At 40.0% G+C, this 24534-nt stretch overlaps 1 protein-coding gene across 1 annotated transcript in view; it reads right to left on the bottom strand.

Moving 5' to 3' along the window:
* Positions 1-7114: 7114 nt before the first annotated feature.
* Positions 7115-24534, bottom strand: part of ephb6 (eph receptor B6) — a 45568-nt gene continuing 28148 nt past the window's right edge. The window contains exons 6-19 of the mRNA XM_063488616.1: positions 19211-19366; positions 18537-18808; positions 18103-18184; positions 17214-17338; positions 16407-16569; positions 14594-14708; positions 14451-14506; positions 14093-14209; positions 13751-13998; positions 13440-13658; positions 13201-13350; positions 11957-12141; positions 11687-11845; positions 7115-8609 (exon numbers count right to left, since the gene is read on the bottom strand). Of these exons, the coding sequence (XP_063344686.1) occupies positions 8504-8609; positions 11687-11845; positions 11957-12141; positions 13201-13350; positions 13440-13658; positions 13751-13998; positions 14093-14209; positions 14451-14506; positions 14594-14708; positions 16407-16569; positions 17214-17338; positions 18103-18184; positions 18537-18808; positions 19211-19366 (2153 nt within the window). The 3' untranslated portion in view covers positions 7115-8503. The remainder of the gene's footprint in view (positions 8610-11686; positions 11846-11956; positions 12142-13200; positions 13351-13439; positions 13659-13750; positions 13999-14092; positions 14210-14450; positions 14507-14593; positions 14709-16406; positions 16570-17213; positions 17339-18102; positions 18185-18536; positions 18809-19210; positions 19367-24534) is intronic.

The raw sequence follows: 24534 nt of genomic DNA, 5'->3' as shown, positions 1-24534 counted from the left end.
TGGCACCTGAGGTTTGACTAGAATTGTGAAACGAAAAGTTAGGAATGTTTTTAAGAAACACAAGAAAGACAAAAGTAGAGTGGGTGAAAAATAAATGCTATGGAGTCTAAATCCACAAGTGGAAAAAAATTATTTGTTGATTTTGGTAGTTTTTTCTATTAATAAATTAAAGTAAATCTTTTCAGTCTTACCTCACCCTTAAGCAATGAAACTGCTGCTCCTCAATCTCTGGTGACACTGAGAGAAACACTCAAAAGTGGACACACCACCTTTAAAAATGTCCCCGAGGAGAGATGAAATCCCTGTGGCATCACCAATATATATATGTCCCAGCCTAGAGGGAGGAGACATGAGAGCGAATGGGTGGAGAAGGAGGATGCATGGAAAGCTGACAGGTAAGAATAAGACAGTGACGCAGTAATGAGCAAGGAGACTTTCACTGGTCAGAGGTGCCACAGAGAAAGCTGTGCATCAACTTCCTGTTGACAAGGAACTCCTTTGTCATGCTGATCTAAAATTATTGGCTTGATCTTGTCTCCTTAAAAGCAAAGTGACAATGGTCCAGTCCCCAGTTCGCGGATATCTATGCAATCACCAGGCCTCTCTGCATTCCTCTGACTACCACCGAAACCTGCATGGCCACTATGAAAATTCAGCAAGATCATGACAGTCAACACACCACTTGTAGTGAACTGTTAAGAAAACCTGTTTGGAAATTGCAAGCATGCTGTTCTATACCTCGCTTTATGGCATTGCGGTTTAGTTAGCATCTTTTTTTAATGAATGAGCAAAATTGTCAGAGTGAAACTGGAATTATTTGGAAAATATGGAGATTATAAAGGATTTTCCACCATGCTGCTTCTTGGACACACAAACACTAAACATCTAGCTTCATTCACAGTGATATAACATGTTGAGCACCATTCATGTGTCAACAGGAATGATCCCAGATGCGGTAATTACTGCACTACAAAGACTATAATGATCATCTAGAGGCTGGCAGCAGCATCATGTTCAATGAGGGAATGTCACTTTTCTCTGAATGTGGAAAACAAAGCTAATGGCGCGTGTTGTTTTGTGAAACTGCAATTAGTTTCAGAGTTGACACATTCAGCTGATAAAAAGCCACAAATTTCATTTACACAGATCTGATTTATTTACAAACTATTGAATCAGCGAACATTTAAATTTCTGGTCACCTCGGCTGTAGTGGACACATATTTTTCTGCACCATTTTTAGGTCATGACTAAAGAGCTGGTTAACCACTGGATAAACAGGGTTTAGGAAGACTATAGGAGGCCCTGATAATGGCTGCCAATGTGGCCATCATTTAGTATTGTGGAGATAATAGCTGTTTACCAGACAGAGAGCACCATCTTTAAGCAGTGTCATAAAGACCAGTAGTTTCAAAACTGCTAAGGTCTTTATAAGGAAACAATAACACCATAAAAAAACATGATTTTGTGGCTTTGGTGTTCACTGTTTCTGGACATATGTAACAACACTGAGTTAATTTGAGGTGAGACACCACAGAAAACACTTATTACAGAAATCTTATGACAGCTGACTCCTGAGTCCAGAGTGACTTAATAGTACTTGATGACCGTTATTTAAGAGCCAAACCAAAACGAAAGTTAAACTAGGCGTAAAATCCCCCAAACTGTTTAGTAATAGAAATCCAATTAAAATGAAAGAAATCTTCAGGAAATATCTTTTGTAGTTTTTGTGAACTTGGTCAAATCTGTCAGGACAACAAGGATCAAGAGGAAGATATTAACTGAGACTGATTCCTTATAGCTGTGAGTCTATAAATGTGTAAGGATTACATAATCCTGAATATCTATAAAAAAAGAAATATCCTAGAATGATAAAAAGAAAAATAGACCAGTGCAAAACCTTTTTTGATCCTTCCAACATATTTAACATGCATACCCCAAAACATTTTTATTTTTAAAAAGCATTAATCAAAGCATTAAAATAGAAAGTGATACAACATAAAGAACAACATGATTGACAAAAGTGGTAAAAAAAAAAGTGAATTGTCGAGGAAGCACTTGTGAGATATGACAACAAATGTACACCTCTGGGGTCTGCACAGACCGGAGTCGGGAGGATAAACACACTCAGTCTGGAACAACCATTTTCCTAACCAGCTCTCTTAGGGTCACAGGTGAGCTGGAGTCTATCCCAGCTGTCACAGGGCGAGTGGCAGGGTACACCCTAGACAGGTCAGCCGACAATCTCACCGATAACCTGACATGCATGTCTTTGGACCCAGGGACACCCACAGAGTCACAGACAGGATGTCTCTAGAGCGACTCAACAAAAGTCCCCCGACTGGCCAGAGATTTGAACCTACAACTTTCTTGTGTGAACATTAATCACAGTAATTTGAAAAACTCTTTGAAAAACTGTAAGAATGAAATTTAAAAAAAAAACTTCCCCCCACATGCTTCTTAATATCCAAACTTTAATTATTCCTAATGGACTGCATTAAATTATATTGCAATTAAGATGTATTATAATGTGTATTTTAAATACACTTTAAATCGTGATTAAATTGGATTATGTAAAACCATCTTTCCCCTCTGTCATCTGCTGTAATATGATCTGGAAAATTCCAGGTCACATGAGTTATTCTCATATTACTCTTTAGTTCATCATCAGGTATTTTCAGTGTTAAAAAATATTTTGAGTCTTTCTTTGACCCCATAATGCCAAATGTGTCATATTTTATACACACGTTTTGAGACGTCAATGTGATTTTTTACCCCTTAAAAACCAGATGTGTAAAGTTAGACACATAAAGTGGTGTGAGCAAAAATTATTAAAACTCATATATGTAAATTAATATTTAATTTCTTGTTTAAACAAAATTGTCACAAGCTTCAATAAACACTCCAGTTTTACTAAAAAGGCAGTTATTTCATGGTTCAGGCTTCAGAGGGTTACGTTAATAATTCAGTAGGACGAAGTACATGTTCACTCAGTACTTTGCAGAAAATATTTTAATTTCATTTGCAAGGTTATACTGCAAATGAAATCAAATATACAAAACATAATTTTTAACAACTGTTCAGCCTACATGAGTACAATGTCGTTGTAAAATGAAAAAAAAAGTCTGTTACAAAAATAATGCTATTTTCAAATTTTGTGAATTACTGCTTCCTTAAAGTTTTAAGAGAGGGTAATTAAAATTAACGTTTTAGATTAAAGCGGGGTTGTCTGTCTTTATGTGATCAGAATTGAAATTAAAGCATATTTTTATTTAAATCTTGAACAAATTGCACCTTTTTAACATTCTTCATCTTCATCCACAGTCTGACATGCATAGTGTTTATTTGAGTCTTTGTGTTTAACTTAATGTCAGTGGAAGATAGTTTTTATGAGTTAAATTTAACATAGCACCAAGTAAATAAGTAAAATGTATTTATGTAGAACCATTGTAGACAAGGATCACAAAGTTATTCACAACAACAATCAACAAATAAAAATATAGACATTAAAACACAACAATAATATTCATAATTTAAAAGCAAGCCTGTACAAGTAAGTCTTGAGCTACTTTTTAACAGTTTCATTGCAGCCCACAGAAACGAAATCTGCTGTAGTGGTGGTGCATACCATAGTTAAGAAGCCACAACCTCAAACAGACAGTCTCTTTTAATGTTCAGTCCAGAAAGATGAACCACCAACAGGTTTTGGTCCAAAGATCTCAATGACCTGCATGTTTTATATGACTGCAGTTCACTAAGTAAGTAGGCATTCAACCATGCATAGCTCTGGAAATAATCACAAAGATACATAATGCAAAGACAGCAAAATAGGTGTCAAGTGAGATCACTAGAGAGCCTAATAAGTAGCTGCACTTTGCAGTGAGTGATTTGTAAGTAATGCAGAAAGGACTTACTGAGGCCAACGTACAGTGAATTACAACTTTAAGGAATCAAAAGCATGAATTATCATTTCTAATTCTGACTTGGACACCATTCGAATGAGGTGGGCAGCATTTCACAGATAAAATGCAGGATCCCACAAGGCTATTGATATGTGTATTAAAACTAAGAGCCTGATCAAATCTGACACCTACATTTTTGACATTTGATTGAAGCAATGATGAAGACCCAAGACTAATAATCAGAGTGCAAACAAAGCTGTCAGTAGCACAAACAAAAACCTCTCTCTGTGTTAAGTGAAAATAATTAGCAGCTATCCAGTTCTGTATGGCATCAATACAGGCTTAACCCTGGAGAACCCATGGGGTCAGATCCGACCCCATTGGTTTTCTAGGGAAACCATGGGGTCAAATTTGACCCCATGGGTTCTCCAGGGTTAAAGGATGGATATTTTTACAACATTCTTTGGAGTAAAAGAAATGTACAATTGGATCTCATCTGTATAACAATGATATGAGACACATTTAAATGTGTTGAAGTGATAGTAAATACAGTGCAAACAGAACAGGTCCCAAAACAGAACCTTGGAGCACACCATAGCACAAAGTTGCAAATGAGGACACCAAGCTGTCAGCAGCAACTGAGTAAGTTCTGTCTGGAAATAAGAATTAAAAACATTTTAAGTCTGATCCAGAGATGCCCAGCCATGTTGCTAACCTGTCAATCGAAATACCATGATCAATTGTGTCAAATGTAGCTGAACAATGTTTTCATCTGCATCTCTCTTCATTAAAATGCCATGAGAAACTCTAAGAACAGCAGTTTCATTAGGGTGATAGATCCTAAAGTCAATAGTTCAAAGTATTTGCAATTGAAAAGGGAAAAAAAAAAATCTGAATTCAATGGAGGGTCTGTAAATGGTTTTGTTGTGTATGTTTCGCTGATGTTGCTTTTGTGCTTTAATTTAAGAACACTTTCAATAAAGACTTAATTTTGTAAATGGTATGAATACTTATAACCACGTCTGCCAGTGCTACACAATAAAAAAAAGGTTTTATAGCAAATTAAACAGTGCAAAAGACAAAGTGCATAGTGTCAGTTTTAGACAGTTTATGACCTAAATTGTTGTATTTCTTTCATTTTTATATAATATATTCTTCATCTGTGTTTATTCTAACTGTAAATATTGCCAGGGAGTTCAATATATTGCAACAAATTACATCATGTTAGTTGTCATGCATTTTTAACGTAAAATCCTAGTCTGCAAAATAACAGCTGTTAATAGTTACCACATAGATGTGTAATTTTACTCTGCAATGTAAAAGAATAGAAAATGCATGAAGTTGAAAAGATCTTAAAGCTGTCTCAGTGTGATCTCAGGATATGGATGACAATTCATAAAGTAAAGTTTTGTTGGTGTAAATATTGTTATAATTATCCCGCAGTTTGACATTGGGATGCAATGCTCTGCAGTATGAAAAATACATATACAGTAAAATACAGCAAGGCGCCAGCCAGATTACTCTGGCAGCCATGAAACGGAGGTTTTTGTAGTCTTTATATCAGTCCAGATCTGCTCTGATATCAGCACCACTGGGACATGTGGGAGACCTGTTTCTGTTCTTGGATTACTGCTGATCCCAGCAGATCTCTAATTCTGATTTTACACTAACCTGCTGATGTGTGGAATGTGAAGTGCGAGGAGTCTGAGAAGTTCACTTTTGGACACTGTGAAGGTGATATTAGCGGAACAAGGTGAGCCTTGTTCAAACCAGGGGAAATGTTTACATATTTTTTCAAGCGAAATGTGACCATAAATATGTAAATCTGTGACCATGTTAGTCATTCTGTTGCTTTGCCCATGACCGTGACATGCCACTTGTGTTTATCTTTTGTTACACAATCTTCTGACACTATTGTTTGACCATGACAGATAGATAACTTGTTTCTATAAACTATTCTTGGTCAAAAACCATGCAGACTGCTGTCATGCTGTATGTACTGTTTGGCTCAGTTGAGAAGGTAAATAAAACTACCACAACCATAATGTAAAATATAGTATTAGTTTTATATTTGAAAAAGTAAAGTTTGAAAATAAATATCATAATGTAACATATCTGAGAAAAACTTAAAGGTGCCAATCCATGAAATCATGAGTAATTTGCACCTTTCTTTCATTATCCTTCCCCGTGGCTGCAACCTGATTTTCTTCCTCTGTCTCACATCTTTTGCACCAAACATGATGTTAAACAAGAAAAATCTATCATGTATTTTTTCCTCTTGGTTATATGGGCAATTTGTGTTGCTCATTCTTTATTACTCCTATCATGTCAAATTCACATCAGTCAAAATTAAACAATAATTACTATTGTTCAGCAAAACAGTCCCAGAGCACGATGCTTCACTGTTTCTTCTCCAAACATGGCTCTTGTCATTGTGGCCAGCTCAATCTTTGTCTTGTCTGACCATAAAACTTTTCTCCAGCTGCAAGTTTCAGTCAATTTTTAAAGTGCTGATTTTAGAAACAGGGGTTTCTTTCTACGTTCATGGCATCGCTGTCCACTGTGACACCGGTGTTCCAGCTGTCCCTGGTTCATGGCATGCTTGAGACTTGGTGGCTCATGGGTTAATCCTGAGCACACCAACTAATTTCCTTTCATCTGAGGGTGACACTTTATGTCTCCTTTCAGACCTTGGCAAATTGTTGACACAGCTGAATAATTTGTACTAACGTATAGTTTTTTTGGATGATATTGTAATCTGCGGTTGTTTAGAAATAACTCTACTAAACTTTCACAGCTCTCCTTAGATCTTCACAGAGTTCCTCGGATGTTCCAGTGAGAATTAGATTTAAGTAAATGTATGTATATACTTGAACCTATATGTATCCTTTTGACCCAGGGTTTATTAAAGATTATGATGCCTAAATTACATGACATTAATACCCATAATGAGCATATGTAAACTTACGACTTGCCAAAGTGTATATTAACAATGGTTTAGTCTCAGGATTCAAAACATATGCTTTGTGGTGTTTGCATGTGTGGGTGGTGTCATGCTTGCGTCTTCTGAACTGAAGCATTCATTTGCCTCATGAAAATGACTATATTCATTATTTTCTTTTTGCAAGTCATATTTAATATTGCAAGTGTTTCCAGATAATTATTATTTTTATATAAGAGCAGAAAAAGAAAATGCAGGAGACTGCTTCTTTAAATAAAATCATATTTATTTTACAAATTTGCACAATTACTGAACAGTGGTGAACATTCATACGAGTAAACACCTATAAATGTGTGTAGCCTGACACACTTGTCTCACACATGCGCACACACATGCACACACAGACACACTCACTCACACACATCATGTACAGCATGTACACAATAACAGAGCCTCATATACAGCACACAGACATAAGGGCAGCTACCTATAAAGCATTTTGCTTCCTTCCTTCAAGTGTAAATCAGATCAGATTTTGTCCATCTTGCTCATTTCACACATTCACAATGCTTCAATGACTCAGTGTCGTTACTCTAGCAATCAAACAAAAGAGGTGAAGTGTGAAATGCAGACATACTGTAAAGGTGGGTGCTGTTAGCTTCTGTTTCCATCGCAGGCAGAAGCTCGTGTTTGCAGCTGAGGTGAAGTTTGTTAAGTGTTTTAGAGTAAGTGAGCTCTGCTGTCACTGAGAGGCTCTACAGTGAGAGTGAGTTGCACAAACAGGGCAGCTCTCAGACCTTGGATATGTCTTCTAAAGGGGGATAAAAAACCAAAAAAACAAAACATGGCTTACATTTATTAAAAGCCTTTTCGTGTTTAGGTTTGATTTTCCCAACATTATGGCAGTGATTGCTATATAACTTTAAGGATCTGCAGTACCGACTTTGGACTGGTGGTTCGTAGTATTTGCTGTCACACTGAACAACCTATATATTTTTCTGACAGCTAATGGTAACACCTCATTAGGTGATTCATTAGCTGCTAGGTAACACTGTTTGTTTAGCATTTGGCATTTAAAGTGGAGAGGAAGTGATACAACTTTACAAATAACTCAAAAAAAAAAAATTAGAAAAAGGCTTTGATTGTCTTCACGCAATTCTTTGTGAGAAGAGATCTCCCTAGATACTTTAACAAAAAATACTTTTGTGGTTTTATTGAGCACAGAGGAAACAGAAGCATTTCAGGCAAGGTGAGTAGAGGAGGAGAAAGGGAGAGTTTGGACTGCAGAGGGGGAGGAGAGGAGAAGGCAGACAACAATAAAGTGAAATCTAGTGGAAAAACATAGAGGAATCTTTAAAGTCCTCCTTGTCAGCAACTTTGTAGCCTCACTTTGTGTTGGGCCGCAGCTCCTGTAGTGTATCTCTCTTCTGTTAGTCGTCTCGAATGACTGGCTGAAAAAGTCTTTTCTCACTGCTTCTGGTTGCAGTGTCAGGTATATCAGAATAGACAGAGTGGCACTGTTAGCTGATTCTCTCGCTCTCTCTCTCTCTTTTTACGGTTAAAATGTGCACCATCCAAATAAAATGTTGCGGAAACTGGACGCAACAAGCAAAGGAATGTGAAGCCCATAAATCCACAGCACAGGTTGTATTGCTGGTAGGTTTCAGACCTCCACCTGCCCCTGTGTCAGGTGAGCCCTGAGCTGCTGGGCTGCGCTGACGATCTTCCTCTGGTGTCCCAGCAGGTTCACGCCGAGATCCTGGACGTCTCTGAAGGAGAGTTCAAACAACAATAATCATGTCTTGACAAAATCAATAAGTAAGAGCAACATAAAATTACCTTGGTAATTTTCTAACAGTTTGGATTATCCCAGAAAGTTGAGTCTGTTCACCTGGACGCTGCATTTTATCCCACTGAAAACGCAACTTTCTGGAATTTCCTTACCAGGATGATTGAGCATGCATCAATACAGACTGGATTTTGACACAGAAAATCTAACAACCCCTTTGTGCTATTTTCTAATATGAAAAAGAACAACCCCCAAAAACGTAGGCAACTGGACGTCTTTAAGTTTGTGAACCTCAGAACTGAAGAAAACTTCCTAGATGAGATGTGAAACAACTACACAAACTTAAACAAATGCAGTTGTTTTCAAGCTCTTCAGACTACCACGAGCCGAATGCCTGAAAACCTGCACAATGAGGTAGTAGCAGAAGTTTGAGTCTTATTTTTACACCTTGTTGCTCCTGCTTGGTTAGCGTTAGATGCCGAAACCGCATGATTCGATTGAATACAATCAATCTGGCTCCACATTAATTGCAAAAAGAATATTGCAGTCCACATTGGCTTGTCTTCCTCCCCTCACCCAACTGGTCACAGCACACGGCTGCCCTTCCCTGACCCTAAATCCGCTGGAGGTTACTTCCTGTTAAAAGGGAGTTTTTCCATCCCACTGTTCCCAAAGCGCTTGCTCAAAGGGGATCATATGATTGTTGGGGTTTTCTCTGTTTTCTCTGTATTATTGTAGGGTCTTTACCTTACAACATAAAGTGCCTTGAGCCAACTGTTGTTGTTATTTGGTATAATATAAATAAAACTGAACTGAATTGAACTGAATATTGAATATTTTGTTATGAAATTCCTTTTTGATGTGCAAAAATGGTTTCAAATGTGTTTTATGAAGAAAATTAGATTAGAATCAGGAGGGAAAACTTTCGAGATCAACAAAAAACCTGTGCGAGGCATACAGGTGTAATCTACAATGTTTTATGATGATGGTTGAAATCGGAGCTCAAGCATGGGTTCTTCATGCATTCGTTCCTCTTGGACCTTCTTGGACCCTCGTGTTAACTACTGACCCACCATTCTGTCCTTATTCTATTCTAAGATTGTTTAAAGAATTAAATCTGCAGGTTGCAGATGTTTCTCTTTTCCTTATCTTATGGTGACATGTTTTGGTTATCAGATACCTACAAAAACTGCAAAATCCTCTCAGCTATGTGTCCCTCATCAGTGGCGACACCATCAGAGCACCTTTATCTTATTGTGACTGTTTCATAACACTAAAGGAGTGCTCAGTGAGTTGCAATGAGACACCTACAGGTCCTGGCCAAGCACCAGTATGCAGGGCTGCACTGAAATGTTTTTGTGCACTGAAATGCACAAAAAAACCGGCCTTGGCACTTTTGTTGCAGTCGGTCTACAGCAGTCTCTCTCTCTCTCTCTCCCTTCATCTGTTTTCTTACTATACTAATTTCATTTCCCTCTGTCTGTTCCTCACTCTGTTGTTGGGACTGCGGTCCCTCCGCCTGCACAGCTTCTCCACAGCTAGTGCTACAGCTGCCTCCTGTGTCTATGAGGGCTCATTACTGCTTGTTGATGGGACATTACTACTGTTGACAGCGCAGCAGCAATTGCCCTGACAGCTAACATGTTGGTTAATTTGACATTTCCTGCATCTATTTCTAGCTTCTCTTTCTTTGTCTCTCTTAGCTTTTAGTGCTGATAGGTTTGTAGCTTAAACCTATTCGCTGGAACGTTCAAAACAATTCAATTGCACAGCAAAGCAAGACACGAGTAGGCAAAGTTCTTTATGTATCTCGTGCACGGGAGAGAACTGGACAACGCCGTTCCTTCGCTTGACCCCAGTCGCTCTCGTCCGCTCCACCGTAACACTGCTCTTTTATTGAGGTTACATGAATATACATAGGTTCATTAACATATGACGTCTACATACACACAAAGAGCACCTTGCCTGTGTGTGTGTGTGTGTGTGTGTGTGTGTGTGTGTGTGTGTGTGTGTGTGTGTGTGGGGTCAGAGTGTGACCCGATAAACGACTTCCCTAAACCTGCTGGTCTAGAAGTCCAGCAGTTCATCTAAACCATAGGTGTCAAACTCTGGCCCACGGGCCAAATTTGGCCCGCAGCCTAATTACATTTGGCCCGCGAAGCCATACCAAATTACTATTAGAGCTGGCCTACTGGTATTATACAGCTAATATATATATTGTTTAGTATTAAGCTTTGCTTGTTCCATATTCAGTTTTTCAGCAAAACTTGTTTGAATCCATAAGAAAAGATTCATTCTTATATCTGGAGGAAGATTTTTTTTTCAATAAATATTAATGTTAGCCTGCGACTTTGTTCCAGTTTTGAATTTTGGCCCACTGTGTATTTGAGTTTGACACCCCTGATCTAAACAAAAGGCACTTAGAGTAAAACAGATATAGATACGTTTATCCTACCACAAAACAATAAGAGAAGGTACGACCTCTCCCCTGCTCCCAGGATGTGGGTGTGAATGCCAGAGCACTCTGGAATGCACACAAAGCCTTTGCAGACTCCTAAGGATCACACATCCTATCACTACACAATCGATTATACACCTCTAAGCATAAATGACAATCAACAATATAAACCTGACAAGTGCCACCTTTTCAGCTCTTCTTTCACACTAAACTCTGTTCAGTAAGGTGCGTGAGAGCACAGCAAAGATAGGGGAGGGTCCAGTTGCATTAAGAGGTTTGATAGGGCAATACAGTAATGATAATGAACAACAAGGCTGTCAGTGCTTGTATGGCTGGCCCTTCTATTGACCCATCTGTCTAAAAGTACGTCGGCCCACTGGGCTCTTTACCACTATGCAACAACTTGACTTGAGGTTTCAGGTTGTGTATAAGCCACCTGGTTCCTGGATACCTGATGAGTGTGTTTGATAATACTCATGACATAGCTAAAATTAAATTAATGAATGATATAATTAAATCTTAAGTCAAGAAGCCAGCTTTAAAAATGTTTGATATATTTTTCTGTATTTTTACGTTTGTAACCATCCATGCATACTCACTCCATCGTAAGCTTGCTGACTCTGTCTAACGTGTCCAGGTGTGCTCGATCAAACTCATCCTGATACCTCTCCATCCTCAGCGCTTTCAGCCAATCACTGACCGTCGCCACTGACGATAAGTCTGTGGGGGTGGGGCTGAGCAGCGGCTGGGAGCAGCTTCTGTAAATGTCAAAAATGAGAGCACGAGAATCCTTAACTGCAGCAGATTGTGCATCACCTGCTGCCTCGGATATGCTTTGCGGGAGCGTTTGCCAGGAGCTGGCGTCTCACCGAGTTGGCTCGGCTTTGAGGGACGCGGGGTGCCTGATGAGTCGATCCAGAGAAGACAGGACTGAGTCGAAACCTGGTCGGTCTGCCCGGTCGGCCTGCCAGCACTGAAGCATTAGAGAGTGGAGGGCAGGGGGGCAGTTGTGGGGGGCCGGGAGACGGTACTGATCTGCTACTGCCTTCATCACCTGCAGACACAAAGAGGAAGGCATCAGACAGAAGTAGGGCAGATGGAGTCTTGTGTAATTAGCCTCCATGAAAGGTCACAGATCACTCAGAGCTTTCAAGAATGACTAAAAGAAAATTATGCAAATTTCATCAGTTTGGCATTTTGTCACCGTTTAAATATGCCTGTTGTGTAACAGGAGGAGGGGGAGGGAAGTACATTTAAGTACTGGAGGGCCACATTTGTGTAATAATACGCTTATTCCTCTAGATTACTGAAATATTGTACATAATGAAGGCTGTTTTAACAGCTTAAGCATTTAAAATATGATTTACAAAAAATAAATTAATCTTTATTTTTCAGATACAGTATTTTCTGCATCTGTCAGTGTCGGTAGTGATTTTATTTTATTGGTACTTGACTGCTACATGATGCACTGAATGCAAAATTTAGGAGATTTTTTGTTAAAAACTTCTGAGAAAGACAGATAATAATGCCTAATCCATGAGCTTGGCAAAATGTTAATTTGGGCTAAAGAAGGACTTCATTAGGTCACCGTGATCCCATTTATTGACTTCATGAGCACCTCATTCTTATGAATGATATGAATGCTATAGCTCAGGAACAGCTGGAAGGAATACTTATGGTGCAAATATCCGTTTGTACTCGAAGATGAAGTTCAAGATCACTTTGATGTCACGTTTTTGGATGTAGCTTAAGAACTTATATGCAAAATATGAAAAAAAATCCAAAAGGTCAAAGGTCAGCTTCACTTTGACATCATAATGTTAAATACACTTTTCTGTCTATTATGTAAAACATGAGCAGAGGGCACCTTTAGTCCAATACTGAATTGCTGTTGTTGATATGTAATTTCTTGAACACTTAGTCTAAGTATAAGACTTTTAAAAAACTCAGATGTAAATTGCCACCTGACAAGTTAGTGGAAGCACACAACAGCAAAGTAGTAATTCTAGTTAACTGTATATTGTTACACCATAATAAAGATAATTGCACTATAGCACAGGTTTTGCACATTTGCTTCTTTAAAAATTCAGGAAACATTTTTCTTCATACTCACCTCTTGATTGCTCATGTCCCAGTACGGACGCTCTCCGTAGGACATAACTTCCCACATCAGTATTCCAAAGCTCCAGACATCACTAGCTGAGCTGAACTTGCGATGCTGAAATGATTCAGGTGCCGTCCATCTCACAGGAATCTTACTGCCCTGATAGATGAAAACAGAGCAAAAACATATACAGTCACTCAGTGATGATGGAAACCAAGTTAAAAGGCACTCCTTCCCTTCTAACCTACCAGTGAGGCAGTATAAGTTGGTATGTTGTGGTCCAATCCCCTCATAAGCCTGGAGAGGCCAAAATCAGATACTTTACAGACCAGGTTGGAGTTGACCAACACGTTCCTGGCCGCCAGGTCTCGGTGAACAAAGTTTCTCTCAGAGAGGTAACGCATCCCTGCTCCAACTCCCCTGAGCATCCCGACAAGCTGGAGGACACTGAACTGACCTTCGTTCTCCTGAAGAAATTAAGAGACATGATGGAGAAAAAAAAGTCTCCAGTGTGGTGTAACATGTGCAGGAATTCCTGACAGTGCGTTGTTTTTCTCACCCTGAGGAAGGCATCCAGGGGCCCGTTCTCCATGAACTCAGTGATGATCCTCTCTGGAGGGGTACGGGTGATAACACCCTCTAGTTTCAGCACATTGGGGTGGTCAAACTGTCCCAGGACTCCTGCTTCACTGAGGAACATTCCCCTCTCTCTGTCTGACGCTCCCCAGCGCAGAGTCTTCACTGCTACCAGCACTTCCCTGCGACCCAGCGGACGGTAACGACCGCGAGAAACCTCACCAAATTGGGCTGTAATGGAATAAACACGGAGGAGATTACACTGTGCTGACAGCCAGCACGTTACTACAGCAAGATTTAAAAGAAAGGAGACCATGAAACATACCTGCACCAATCACCTCCTCAATCTTGAGGTGAGTGGGGTCGATCTCGCGGGCAAATTCTTTGACAGCCTCACTGGGGTCCTCATAAGTGGATGGGTCAACATAATACTTAACTCCACCTGGGAACAAGAAATCTACTTTTAGAAAACTGAACTTTTAGTCCTTTACTTTAGACATGTAATCCTAGAAACAAGGTAAATATTATCTTTTATAATGCACAGCTGATGAGCTTTACACACAGATAGGATTTTTTTTAGTATTATCCATTCAATAATAAAAATATAGAGCCATTTTATTTTTTCCCTATAAAATAACAATGAATCCCAAAATAAATAATTCATTTTATAATAGTTCACTCACCTCTGTTACTGATGTACCTCTGGAGTCGGTCACTGTATGGACTCTCCCTCCTCTTACTGCCATGTAAAAGCAATCCAAAACTGTAATACCAGATTAAAACATACATGCATTCATCTGTTACGGCATTTATACCACCAACCAACCTGCGAAATACCACCACAACCACAATGGCTGCCACGACAAGGAGAAACGCGGCCCCACCCATGACCGAGCCCACCAGCAGAGGAAGCCGAGTCTGGATTTGCTGTGAATGCTCCTCTGCGGGAGAGAAAATGAAACACCTTCAGCTATCGTGTGTCTCAGGAGTGTCATCAGCTGCATTATCTCAGAGCTTTCAGCTCTTTTTTGACCTGAGAAACCCATTATGTAACAAAAATCTGTTGTATCTACAGCTAAAAGCATTGGATTTAACAAGTTCAAATGTGCTTTTATTGGATATACAGACCACTTTATCTGTAGTTACAGCGATATATGTTCTATTTGAAAGTTTGATATTGATGTTAACACTGAGACAGAGATATTTTCTTAGTATTAAAAATGACAAAATAACTATAGAGAGATGTTTGCTGCGTTCATACCGAGGTGTTTAACCTCTTAATTTTTGAATTCAGGTGTTTTCAATCCTATTCCCACAGGTGCAGCCATGCAGTCTGTTTTTAGAAACATCTGTAAAAGCATAGGTCATTCTAAATGCCTCACTGAGGTCGAGCGTGGGACTGTAGCAGAACGCAACCGTTGCAATAACTTATTCCTCCTAGCTATTCCACAATCAACGGTAAGTTGTATTATTGCGAAGCGAACACGCTCAGGAACCACAGCAGCTCAGGCAGGAAGTGGCAGACCATGTTAAGTTATAGCACAAGGTCACTGAGACGCACCTTTCTGCTGATTCAATAACTGTTGAGTTTCAAACCTCTGACGTTAACATCAACACAGACACTGGTTCACAGTGTGGGTTTCTATGGCCAAGCAGTGATCTGTAGGTGGCCCTGGACATGTATCCATATAGTGTAACTTTGGTCCTTCTAGTGTCACCATCCCGGTTCTGATTGTGGGTTTTTGATGTTGAATTCTTTCTTTTTCAGGTGTTCAGAGTTTTGTTCTGTCTTTTTTATTTTTGAGGATTTTTGGAGCCTTTAGTTCTTGTTTTAATTTAGTCCATTTTAGAGTTTAGAAGTGTTCCTTCAATAGTTCCTGTCTCAACGTCCTGTGTCTGCTCACTTTTTAGCTTCGGTTTCTAACTTACTGTTTTATTTTGGCAATCATTTCTCTCCCTCCTGTCTTGTTGTCTTTGATTATTACCACCTTTAATTTTGTTACCCTGGTGTGTCCACCTTTTCTAATTATATCACATCTAGTCGCTGATAGCTGGTTTTGTGCTTCTGGTTTGCAACACAGTCTTCTCATTTCTACATGATTAAGTTTACATTGAACTAATTAAAGTGCACTGAAAATGATTCACAGTTTATTGTTTGTGCCCTAGTTTCTCTAATTGCTATTCCTGAATTTATCATGCTGTCCTGATATCTTCCTCCGGTCTTACTCTTACTATTTTTTATGTGAATGGTAAGGCCTTATATTGAGCACTAAGCTTTGTATTACATATAGTAATGCAACTTCACTGAGATGAATGTAACTGCAGTTACAGTAATTGAAAGCTGCCCAAGCTTTTGTCTGTTTTTCCTTTGTAAATTCTTGTTTTTGTACTAAGTACAGTTGTGCACACCCACACTCAAACAACAGCATGTGCATTTATTTTAATGCTTATGCCAATATGATCTTTTGACAGTTTTCTATAATCATTTCAAATCGGTTCAATTCAGTTGTATTTATATAGCATCAAATCACAACAACAGTTGCCTCAACATGCTTTCTATTGTAAGGGACAGACCCTACAAAAATAGAATATATACTTTTTTCTTAAACTATAAAAAAAGAAATGACTGTGTGCATTACCTAGAGGCAGCGTCGTGAAGTAGATGGTGTTGCTGTAGGGCCCGTAGCCTCGCTCATTTCGAGCTCTGATCTGGAAGGCATAGATGGAGCCGGGAATCAGAGACTTGACGGTCACTGTGTTAGTCTCACTGTACACAGTCAATGCGCTGTCCACATCTGAACCCTGACGAACAGAGAGGAATGACGTTAAGGGTCTGTTGTTTGGGATCAGTTTGTTTTGTGTACAATCACGGCCAGTATGTTCAGTAAAGGATGTCTTTGTGTGTATTTACACCCAGCGAACACTTAAAAGACCGTTGTTTTGTTGTTTGAATGCCATACTGCGTTATGGTGGAAAAAATGGTTCCATTATAAAACATCTTGTTGCCTGCGCAGGCTGGCCATTGTGAACATGAGTTAATGTTCTTTTTGTAGTTTCTAGCAAATTTTTGTACATTATAATTTGTCAGTTAAACAAAGAAATTCTGGTAATACTGGAAGATTATGACAGACTGCAGTCAAAACAGCAAGATCATGCTCACTGCTGTGAAAACAGGCCAGCTCACTAATAAAAGAATACACCACACGTCGGGTAGGTAGAGAGATGCTTGTAGTCACGGTGAAAGTCAAGAGGCCCATAAAAGCTCACCATCCATTACAAGATGGTCTTCTGCTACAGATTTGATGTGTTGAGATATTCAGAGTTATCTTGACCATGTCTACATACCTAAATGTGCTGAGCTTCATGTAACTGGCTGATTAGATATTTGTGTTAAAAAAACTAATGTTGAAACCTTCTGCCGGTATGTGTGCCTTCACTGAACATACCTTGTCATAGTATCTGAGCTGATACTCCAGGATGTCTCCATTAGGCCTGTCTGGCTGAGGCCACGACAGAGTGATGGAGTCCGGGGCCCGGCTCAGCTGGTGCATCATAGGAACGGTACTGGGAACTGTGGGTGACAAGAGACGATACTTGAGCACGTTAAAACAGGAGAGCTGTTAGTTCACAAGTGACAGTGCCCACATGAGGGCAGTGTTACAAAACATGTAGACGGAATTCAGTCGAGCATAAAAGTGAAGTAGGAGTTTTTATGGTGCACCAGTCAGGATCTAGTTTCACTCAGTGAGCTGGGAGCAGTTAAAGGGAACTTTCTTGCATTCCATTCATTTGATCAATAAGCTCTGAGAGTACTCACAGGAAGATTTTAGATAATATGGGCTCATTGAACCTCCTAGCCAGTCTTGATCGGTTTCATGGAAAATTGTATAATTGTGTACTTGGTGTGCACAATGCCCCATTCTCCTCTCCTTTGCCCACTCATCTGCTTTCATCTTTCTTTCTCTCCGTCTCTTTGTCTTCCCATCTCTCATTTGTCCCTTTCTTCCTCCACAGTGACCATAATGGGATCTGACAGGATTTTGTAACCTCGAGCAACCTCCCATTCAGAGAGCAGGAGCAGAAAACATGGAGCAAAGAGACCGAAAGAGAGGGGAGGAGAAGGGGGAGAGAAAACTGACACACACACACACACACACACACACACACACACACACACACACACACACACACACACACACACACGTACACACACACACACACACACACACACACACACACACACACACACACACACAGTATCTACGCAAACATCATCATCAGAGCGTCTCTTCCTCTTTCATCTCATCTTTTTCATCCTCTCCGTCCTGTTCTCACCTGACTGGCTCGTAGTGAAATTGATGCTTGAGTATCGAACTGGAAAAGGACTCAAAGCTGACACTTCATTCATGGCTTGCACCTGTCAATGCCAAGAACACACAGATGTGAATTTCAAAGCCTTTTTTTCCCCATTTATATTTATGACACGCTTCAATGTTTGAGAAACAAAGACAGACACGTGCAGCGTCCACTATGACAGGTCGACAAATGCCAGGAAATGGGGAAATATCTGTCCATTATGAATAAGGAATAAGCGACGCTTTAGTCAAGGTATGCCGAACTAAATAATAAATGTTGGTGTGTATTTACTGATGCGGCACTTGTAAAAAAATAATAGAGCACAGTGGATTCATCTCATCTGTGGGTCCAGGAAGTGCTTCAAACTTTGAGTGAGATAAGACAAAAAAGAATCTTCCGTTTTTCCACAGCACCTGGATGAGATACGTGACTCTGGTCAGCAGGTTGTTGAGGGTGACCTTGGTTTGTTTCAGATTGGTCTGGGAGGGGCTGAAGGTGACGCCCTCCCCACACCAAGAGCACAAAGCCGAGTTGGTGAAGGTCGGTGACGGACAGATGCGACACACCACCCCGTACCACACCTCACTTCGCCCTCCCATGTCCACCGGAGGGCGCCACCTCAAGGAAACCCCACCATCGCCGCTCTCATACTCCCAGGTCAGAGAGACAGGAGCAGACGGAGGAGCTGAGGAGAAAGCAGAGATGGGGAGAATGGGAGGAGTTTGACATACATAATGCAAGCGGTGGACTCTAAGATGGAAGCATCTGGTAAAATGTTTAAGATATGAAAGAACCTGCAGGCTGGCAAAGACATTTATGCAATGAAAAGTAACGGAAAGAACTTTATAAAATAGTTTGATGGTGAGGCAATTTCATATGAACGAGCGTAGGAAAGTTTCATGCTTAACAGGTTTTTCTGTTGGTGCAATTTAAAGATTAAAAGAGTCTTTAAAAGCAAAAAGATTTTGTTCCACTGACTGTGTATCTCGGTTCTCACAGTCTGAGTAAATGACAAATGACTCCAATGAGGCCCCTTGAACGCCTCGCAGAGGAGCCAGGCGTAAACAAACAAACAGACAAAGCTCACTTGTGCAGGCAGAAGAGTTGGCATCGCTGGCGGCCCGGTAAAAGCCGCTGCGACATTCACACACACTCGATCCCTCATGGCTGGTTCGGCTGTTGGATGGGCACACAGTGCAGGGAATAGAGCCTGAAATGGACTTAAAGTAGCCCACAGGACAGGCTGTAAGGAGACATGAAGACAGAAGAGGGGTTGTGTTTTATTAACAGCTTGCGGTTATATAAATAAAGTGATCACTGCTCCATTAGCGGTGTTCACTGCTATGAGTTTGCAGGTTTAAACTATGAAATGCTGCAGCTGCTGTTAAAGAAACAAGCTTAGATTTGGGCTCAGATGCACATACCACTATTTTTTTTTTTATATGGTCAGAAAATAACACACTGATAACATTCAAGCCAGTTCAGAATAGCCAGCACTTGGATTTGTCGCTAAAATACATTAATAAAAGTGCTAAAATCAGTTCAGCTGACCAAATATCTTTGGCGCTCAGACTAGCCTCTTCTGGACCTTTCAGTGATATCACACCATCTTCCTCAAAGCTCAGTTGTCAGTGCACTGTGGAAGTAGATAATGGAAAGTAATCTGCATGACATTCAAAGCGAAAACTTGGGAAGACCTCAGCAAGCGGACCTTCGGTTAAGATTGCTTTGTCAACTCTGACTGCAAAGTGCAGCTAATATTCACAGGTTCACTGAAAGTGCACGTGTACATCATGTGCGACGTAGTTTAAATTAAGAGGAAGTATGAACATCTGGTATTATTCAGACAATTCAGCCCAGGTTTTGTTTTATGTAAGGTCTTCATGATCTGTATTATGTGCAGCTCAGAAGTCACGAATATCAAAAAAACAAACAAACAAAAAAACCCTCTTACTTAATCCCTTTTTATTGTTCCGCTCATTTTGCCCAGAACAAAATCAAACTGCAGTAACTGGTTTGGGGTTAAGCATCAATTTCAGCTTGGCTTGTGGTTCCCGTTGGTTCAAAAGTTCATCTGAAAGGCAGCGGTCTCTTGTTTGTTGTTGGCTTAACCCGGCACTATCATTTACTTTTGTTTATAGAGGAAGTGGCCAGCAAACCGACAGTCACATACACACACACAGAGACACACACGAAAGGTCATAGAGTGGAGGTTGACTTATTTACCTCATCTACACCACTCTCCTCCTGGACAATAAGCAATATGAGGATATTACTTACAGAAGCGTTAGTTTACTTCAGCATAAAGACTGTAAACAGGAGGAGACGGTTTAGCCACAGTCTCATGTGGTAAAAGCAATTAATGATAAATATTTATACACACCATAATTAGGAGTTCGAGTGTGTTGATTTGTGAGCTGTAGGGCTGCTGTAGGGCAGATTTGTCTCACTTTGGACAGAATTAGATTGTTTTTTTTCTCCTTTTGCAGTATTTATGCTAACCTGGCCTAATCGACTGCTTATATGATTTGTATTTATCGTACAAAAAGCAGCAGAGAGAGTGATGTCAGTCCTTACAGCAAGTAAGAGTAGAAAATATTTTCCCCAAGTGTTAAAACACTCCTTTAAAGTTTTTTAACTTGTCTAACTTGTCTGAGATAATATCGCAACTCAAGCGTGGAAGATCGTTCTTGACCTACCTAACAATAATCTCTGTAATCCCTTCATGGCAACAGTTTTTGTCTGACGACGGTGGTCTCTTTCAGCAGAATAATGCACCCTGCTGCTCTGAAAAAAATTCTAAAGGAAGTATTTGAGGAATATGTAAAAGAGTTGAGCCTGTATCAGTGTAACAGATTGACTTTCATCCTACAGAACTTCAAGGATCTGATGCTAACATCTGGTGCCTGATACCACACGACACCTTCAGAAGTCTCGTGAAGCCCACGCCTCGATGGGTCAGAGCTATTTCAGCAGCACGAGGGAGGCCAACACAATATTAGGATTGTGATTCTAAAGTTGTGGCAGAACTGTGTAAAGATATTTATTAAGTACTAAACAGGTTATATAAGCCTTGAGCCACTCCGAATTTCTTTATATTTTCTTAAAAACGAGTCAGATTTTCCTGTAATTTCTGTAAAGTTATCTTGAGCAATAGTTCTCTTTCAAGGTTTTTCTTTGCATGCTGGTTGTTTTTTTTTTTTTTCCATTTTTTCCAAGCCATTTTTAGAGGAATATTTTTTTGCTTATTAAGCCACTTAACACCGACCTATGAATCAAGTACAAAAAGGCACCAAAGTCAAGGGACTGACCAGTGTTGTGTCTACACATAAGAGATAATTTCACAAAGAATCTATTTTAAATTGTATCTTTAGGCAATTTGCTAATCCTGGCCTGTCACAAAAGCATAATTCTTTTCCCGTTTCTTTAGATGAATCTTTAAAAATGGCAAAGAAAGCACAATTTGTTGGATTAAATAAAGTAGAGCTGCATGGTGTGCGATGTGTCCTCAAAACTTTTGAGTAAACTGGATAGACGAGAAATAGACGAGAAACTAAGAAGTGACAGGTCTAAAAAACTATCTACAGCACACAAACAGTAGCTGAAAGTCCTCAAGAAATACATAATGAAGACCTGACACAGGATCTGAGAGATGAATCTGACCCCTGGGTTTTTTTTTTTTTGGGGGGGGGGGGGGGGGGGGGGTTGTTTTTTATAAAATAGAAACAAATTGAAGAATAGAACAAAAATGGTCTCAGTAAAGGGGCGGGTGTTAAGGCCAAATTGCACAAGAACTGAAATTAAGATCAGTGCTAACAGGTCTTATAGAGTGATAAATCAAAATTTGTGATTTTTGGTTCAAATGATCAACATAGATCAAGAGACAGGTACAACAATAAGTGTCTGCAGCCATCTTTAAAACGAGGTGGAGGCTCTGTCATGGTCAAAATTAATGGCATTATGAACACAGAAAAATATGATACACCATGCAAAATGACCTAGTAAGTGTTTCATTGGCAATGACAATAATCCCAAACAAACTAACACTGTGCAGTAAAAGCATACCTGGATAGAAAAATACACAATGTAACACTATCAGTTGAGGATTGGCCTCTACATTGACCTTAACATTATTGAAGCACTGTGAGATCATCCTGACAGAGAACAGAACAAAAAGGCAGCCAACATCCAAAGAAGAGCTTTGAATGTCCTTCATGAAGCCCGGAGAACGATTCCTGAAGACTACTTAAAGAAATTACAAGAAAAGTTTCCTAAGAGAGTTTAGGCTGTGTTAAAGGATAAAGGTGGTCATACCAATTAATAACTTTCAATGCTTACTTGTTAGAATTGTACAAGCTCTCTTGTTCCCTTATATAACAAATTTCCGTGTATGTTTGGACACATTTCAATAAATAGCTGCACGCATTTCTCATTCTCCAAGCAAAAAATAAAGAAACAAGGGTTTTCTCAAGACTTTAGCACATTACCGTAACAGGACCACTGCATTCCTAGGCAAATATTTCCCTATTAAAACATTTTATTGGCCTTTTTTAATAAAAAGGCCTATTGTCCTCATATGTGTCCAGGAATCATGTGCTGGAATTCATAATCCATTGGAACTGTCAAGTCAAGTCACATTCAAGCATAAATTGATTATTTCTCTCGCTCTTTCTCTCTCACACACACACTAACACACACACGCACGCACGCACGCACGCACGCACGCACGCACGCACGCAAACAAATACCATTTGAACCTGCAGGCTGTGTTATATGACGGAAAAATCTGTGAAATCTGCCAGTTGTTAATGTCAACTGACCGCTGAGGTCAAGGTGACTGACACATGACTTCATGCTGCTGCCAGCCTGAGCCTCGAGTGCTCGTACTTATGAGGATTTTGAGTCCACAGCCTCCAGGTTGGTCTGCTGCCATTTTTACACTGCCAGTGTGTGTGGGCATGTGAGTGCCTCTTAAAGGAGTGTCGGCTAAAGGTTGCATCGTTCAAAATGTGCTCCCTTTGTCTGAAAGCTAAATGTAGAGTATGTGCGTATTCTCAGACAGACAACCTCTTGTATTGTTGAGTGCAAATGGCACACTAAAAAAATAAAACATGTACCCAGCAGTTTCATATGTTTTTGGAGCCTTACAGTACCCTCGGAGTTGGAGAATGAGAGCGAGGGCATCAGTGGGAGCAAACCCCTGACCTCGTTTATATAACCTTGTCAAGAATGCGTAGCATGTCTTAAACTTGACGTGCTGAAAGAGCGCACGGATGCATTTATGCATGCTTGGCGCTGGTGCAGCAGTGTGGGAGGGGGAGATAAGAAGGCACAAAGTGGAAAAAAAAGTGGAGAATAAACAGATAAAAGGCTTCCTGTGTTCTCACTTGTCTCTGAGAGCGCACCTTGCTTTCAAACAGGTGTGAAGTGAGAAAAAGGAAGGGGGACTAAAATAATGTGAAGACAACAAAGAGAGAGACCAAACTGGGGAAGAAGTGAACATGGAGACGGATGGACTGAGACAGCTGTAGGATGAACAGCAGGATTATGTATATAAGCCTGAGATGATGGGTGACAATGAGGAAATTGAAAGTGGAAAGCAGCAGGAGGGCGACAACAGAGGAATAGAGAGGAATATAACTTCCTCCATCTTTTATGTCCCAGATGCACATTAGCAGACGTGTTCTCCTACAGCTCTGACATGAAACATGACTTTGCTACAAAGCCTCTCATCACCAGCGTTATGAGCTCCCTCAACCCCCTCCTCCTCCTTTTCCTCCCCCTCCTCTCCCGCATCCGCCCGATTTGAGCAGCCAATGAACGTGCAGAGCCCTCTGCCCTCTTGCTTGATCTGCATCCCTCTCTCAGTCACCCACCCAGCAATAAAACAGAAAGCGTACCACCATTATAAGCTCGGTCACAGATGCCTTTACATTACATGTGTGCAAAAGTGCACACAGCAAAGTCCCAGCGAGCCCTGCCAACAAAACAAACGAGCGTCTCTGGCAATGAGATATAAATATCGCTCGTTTGTTGAGGTGACTCAAATGCAAACTGAAAAGATTACACGATTAAGCGTCAGAAAATTAATCTCCGACTACACACACTTTGATAATTTATTTGTTTTTCATCTTTTCCAACCAAAGGTAAGGATTTTCTACTTAAGTACAGTTAAAACTTTGTGCTTTTGATAGATGGAAATTAAGCAATTAGTATTTTGAAAATGGACCGTTTGCAAACAAACGATAGACGAGCTGAAAATGTGAATACCGATGTGCTTACAGCTTTACCCTAACTTTACACAAAGAAAAAACTGAGAGGTCTTATTTTTAAATATATAATACCTTTAGGTCTTGCTTCAAAAATCCCTGCCATGTTTTTATCATAATCCAGTGGATTACTAAATGAAGG

Source organism: Pelmatolapia mariae, linkage group LG10_11 (assembly GCF_036321145.2).
Source record: "Pelmatolapia mariae isolate MD_Pm_ZW linkage group LG10_11, Pm_UMD_F_2, whole genome shotgun sequence".
Lineage (NCBI taxonomy): Eukaryota > Metazoa > Chordata > Actinopteri > Cichliformes > Cichlidae > Pelmatolapia > Pelmatolapia mariae.
The sequence above is the reverse complement of the archived record's forward strand: the minus strand, read 5'-3'. Positions and strand labels throughout refer to the sequence as shown.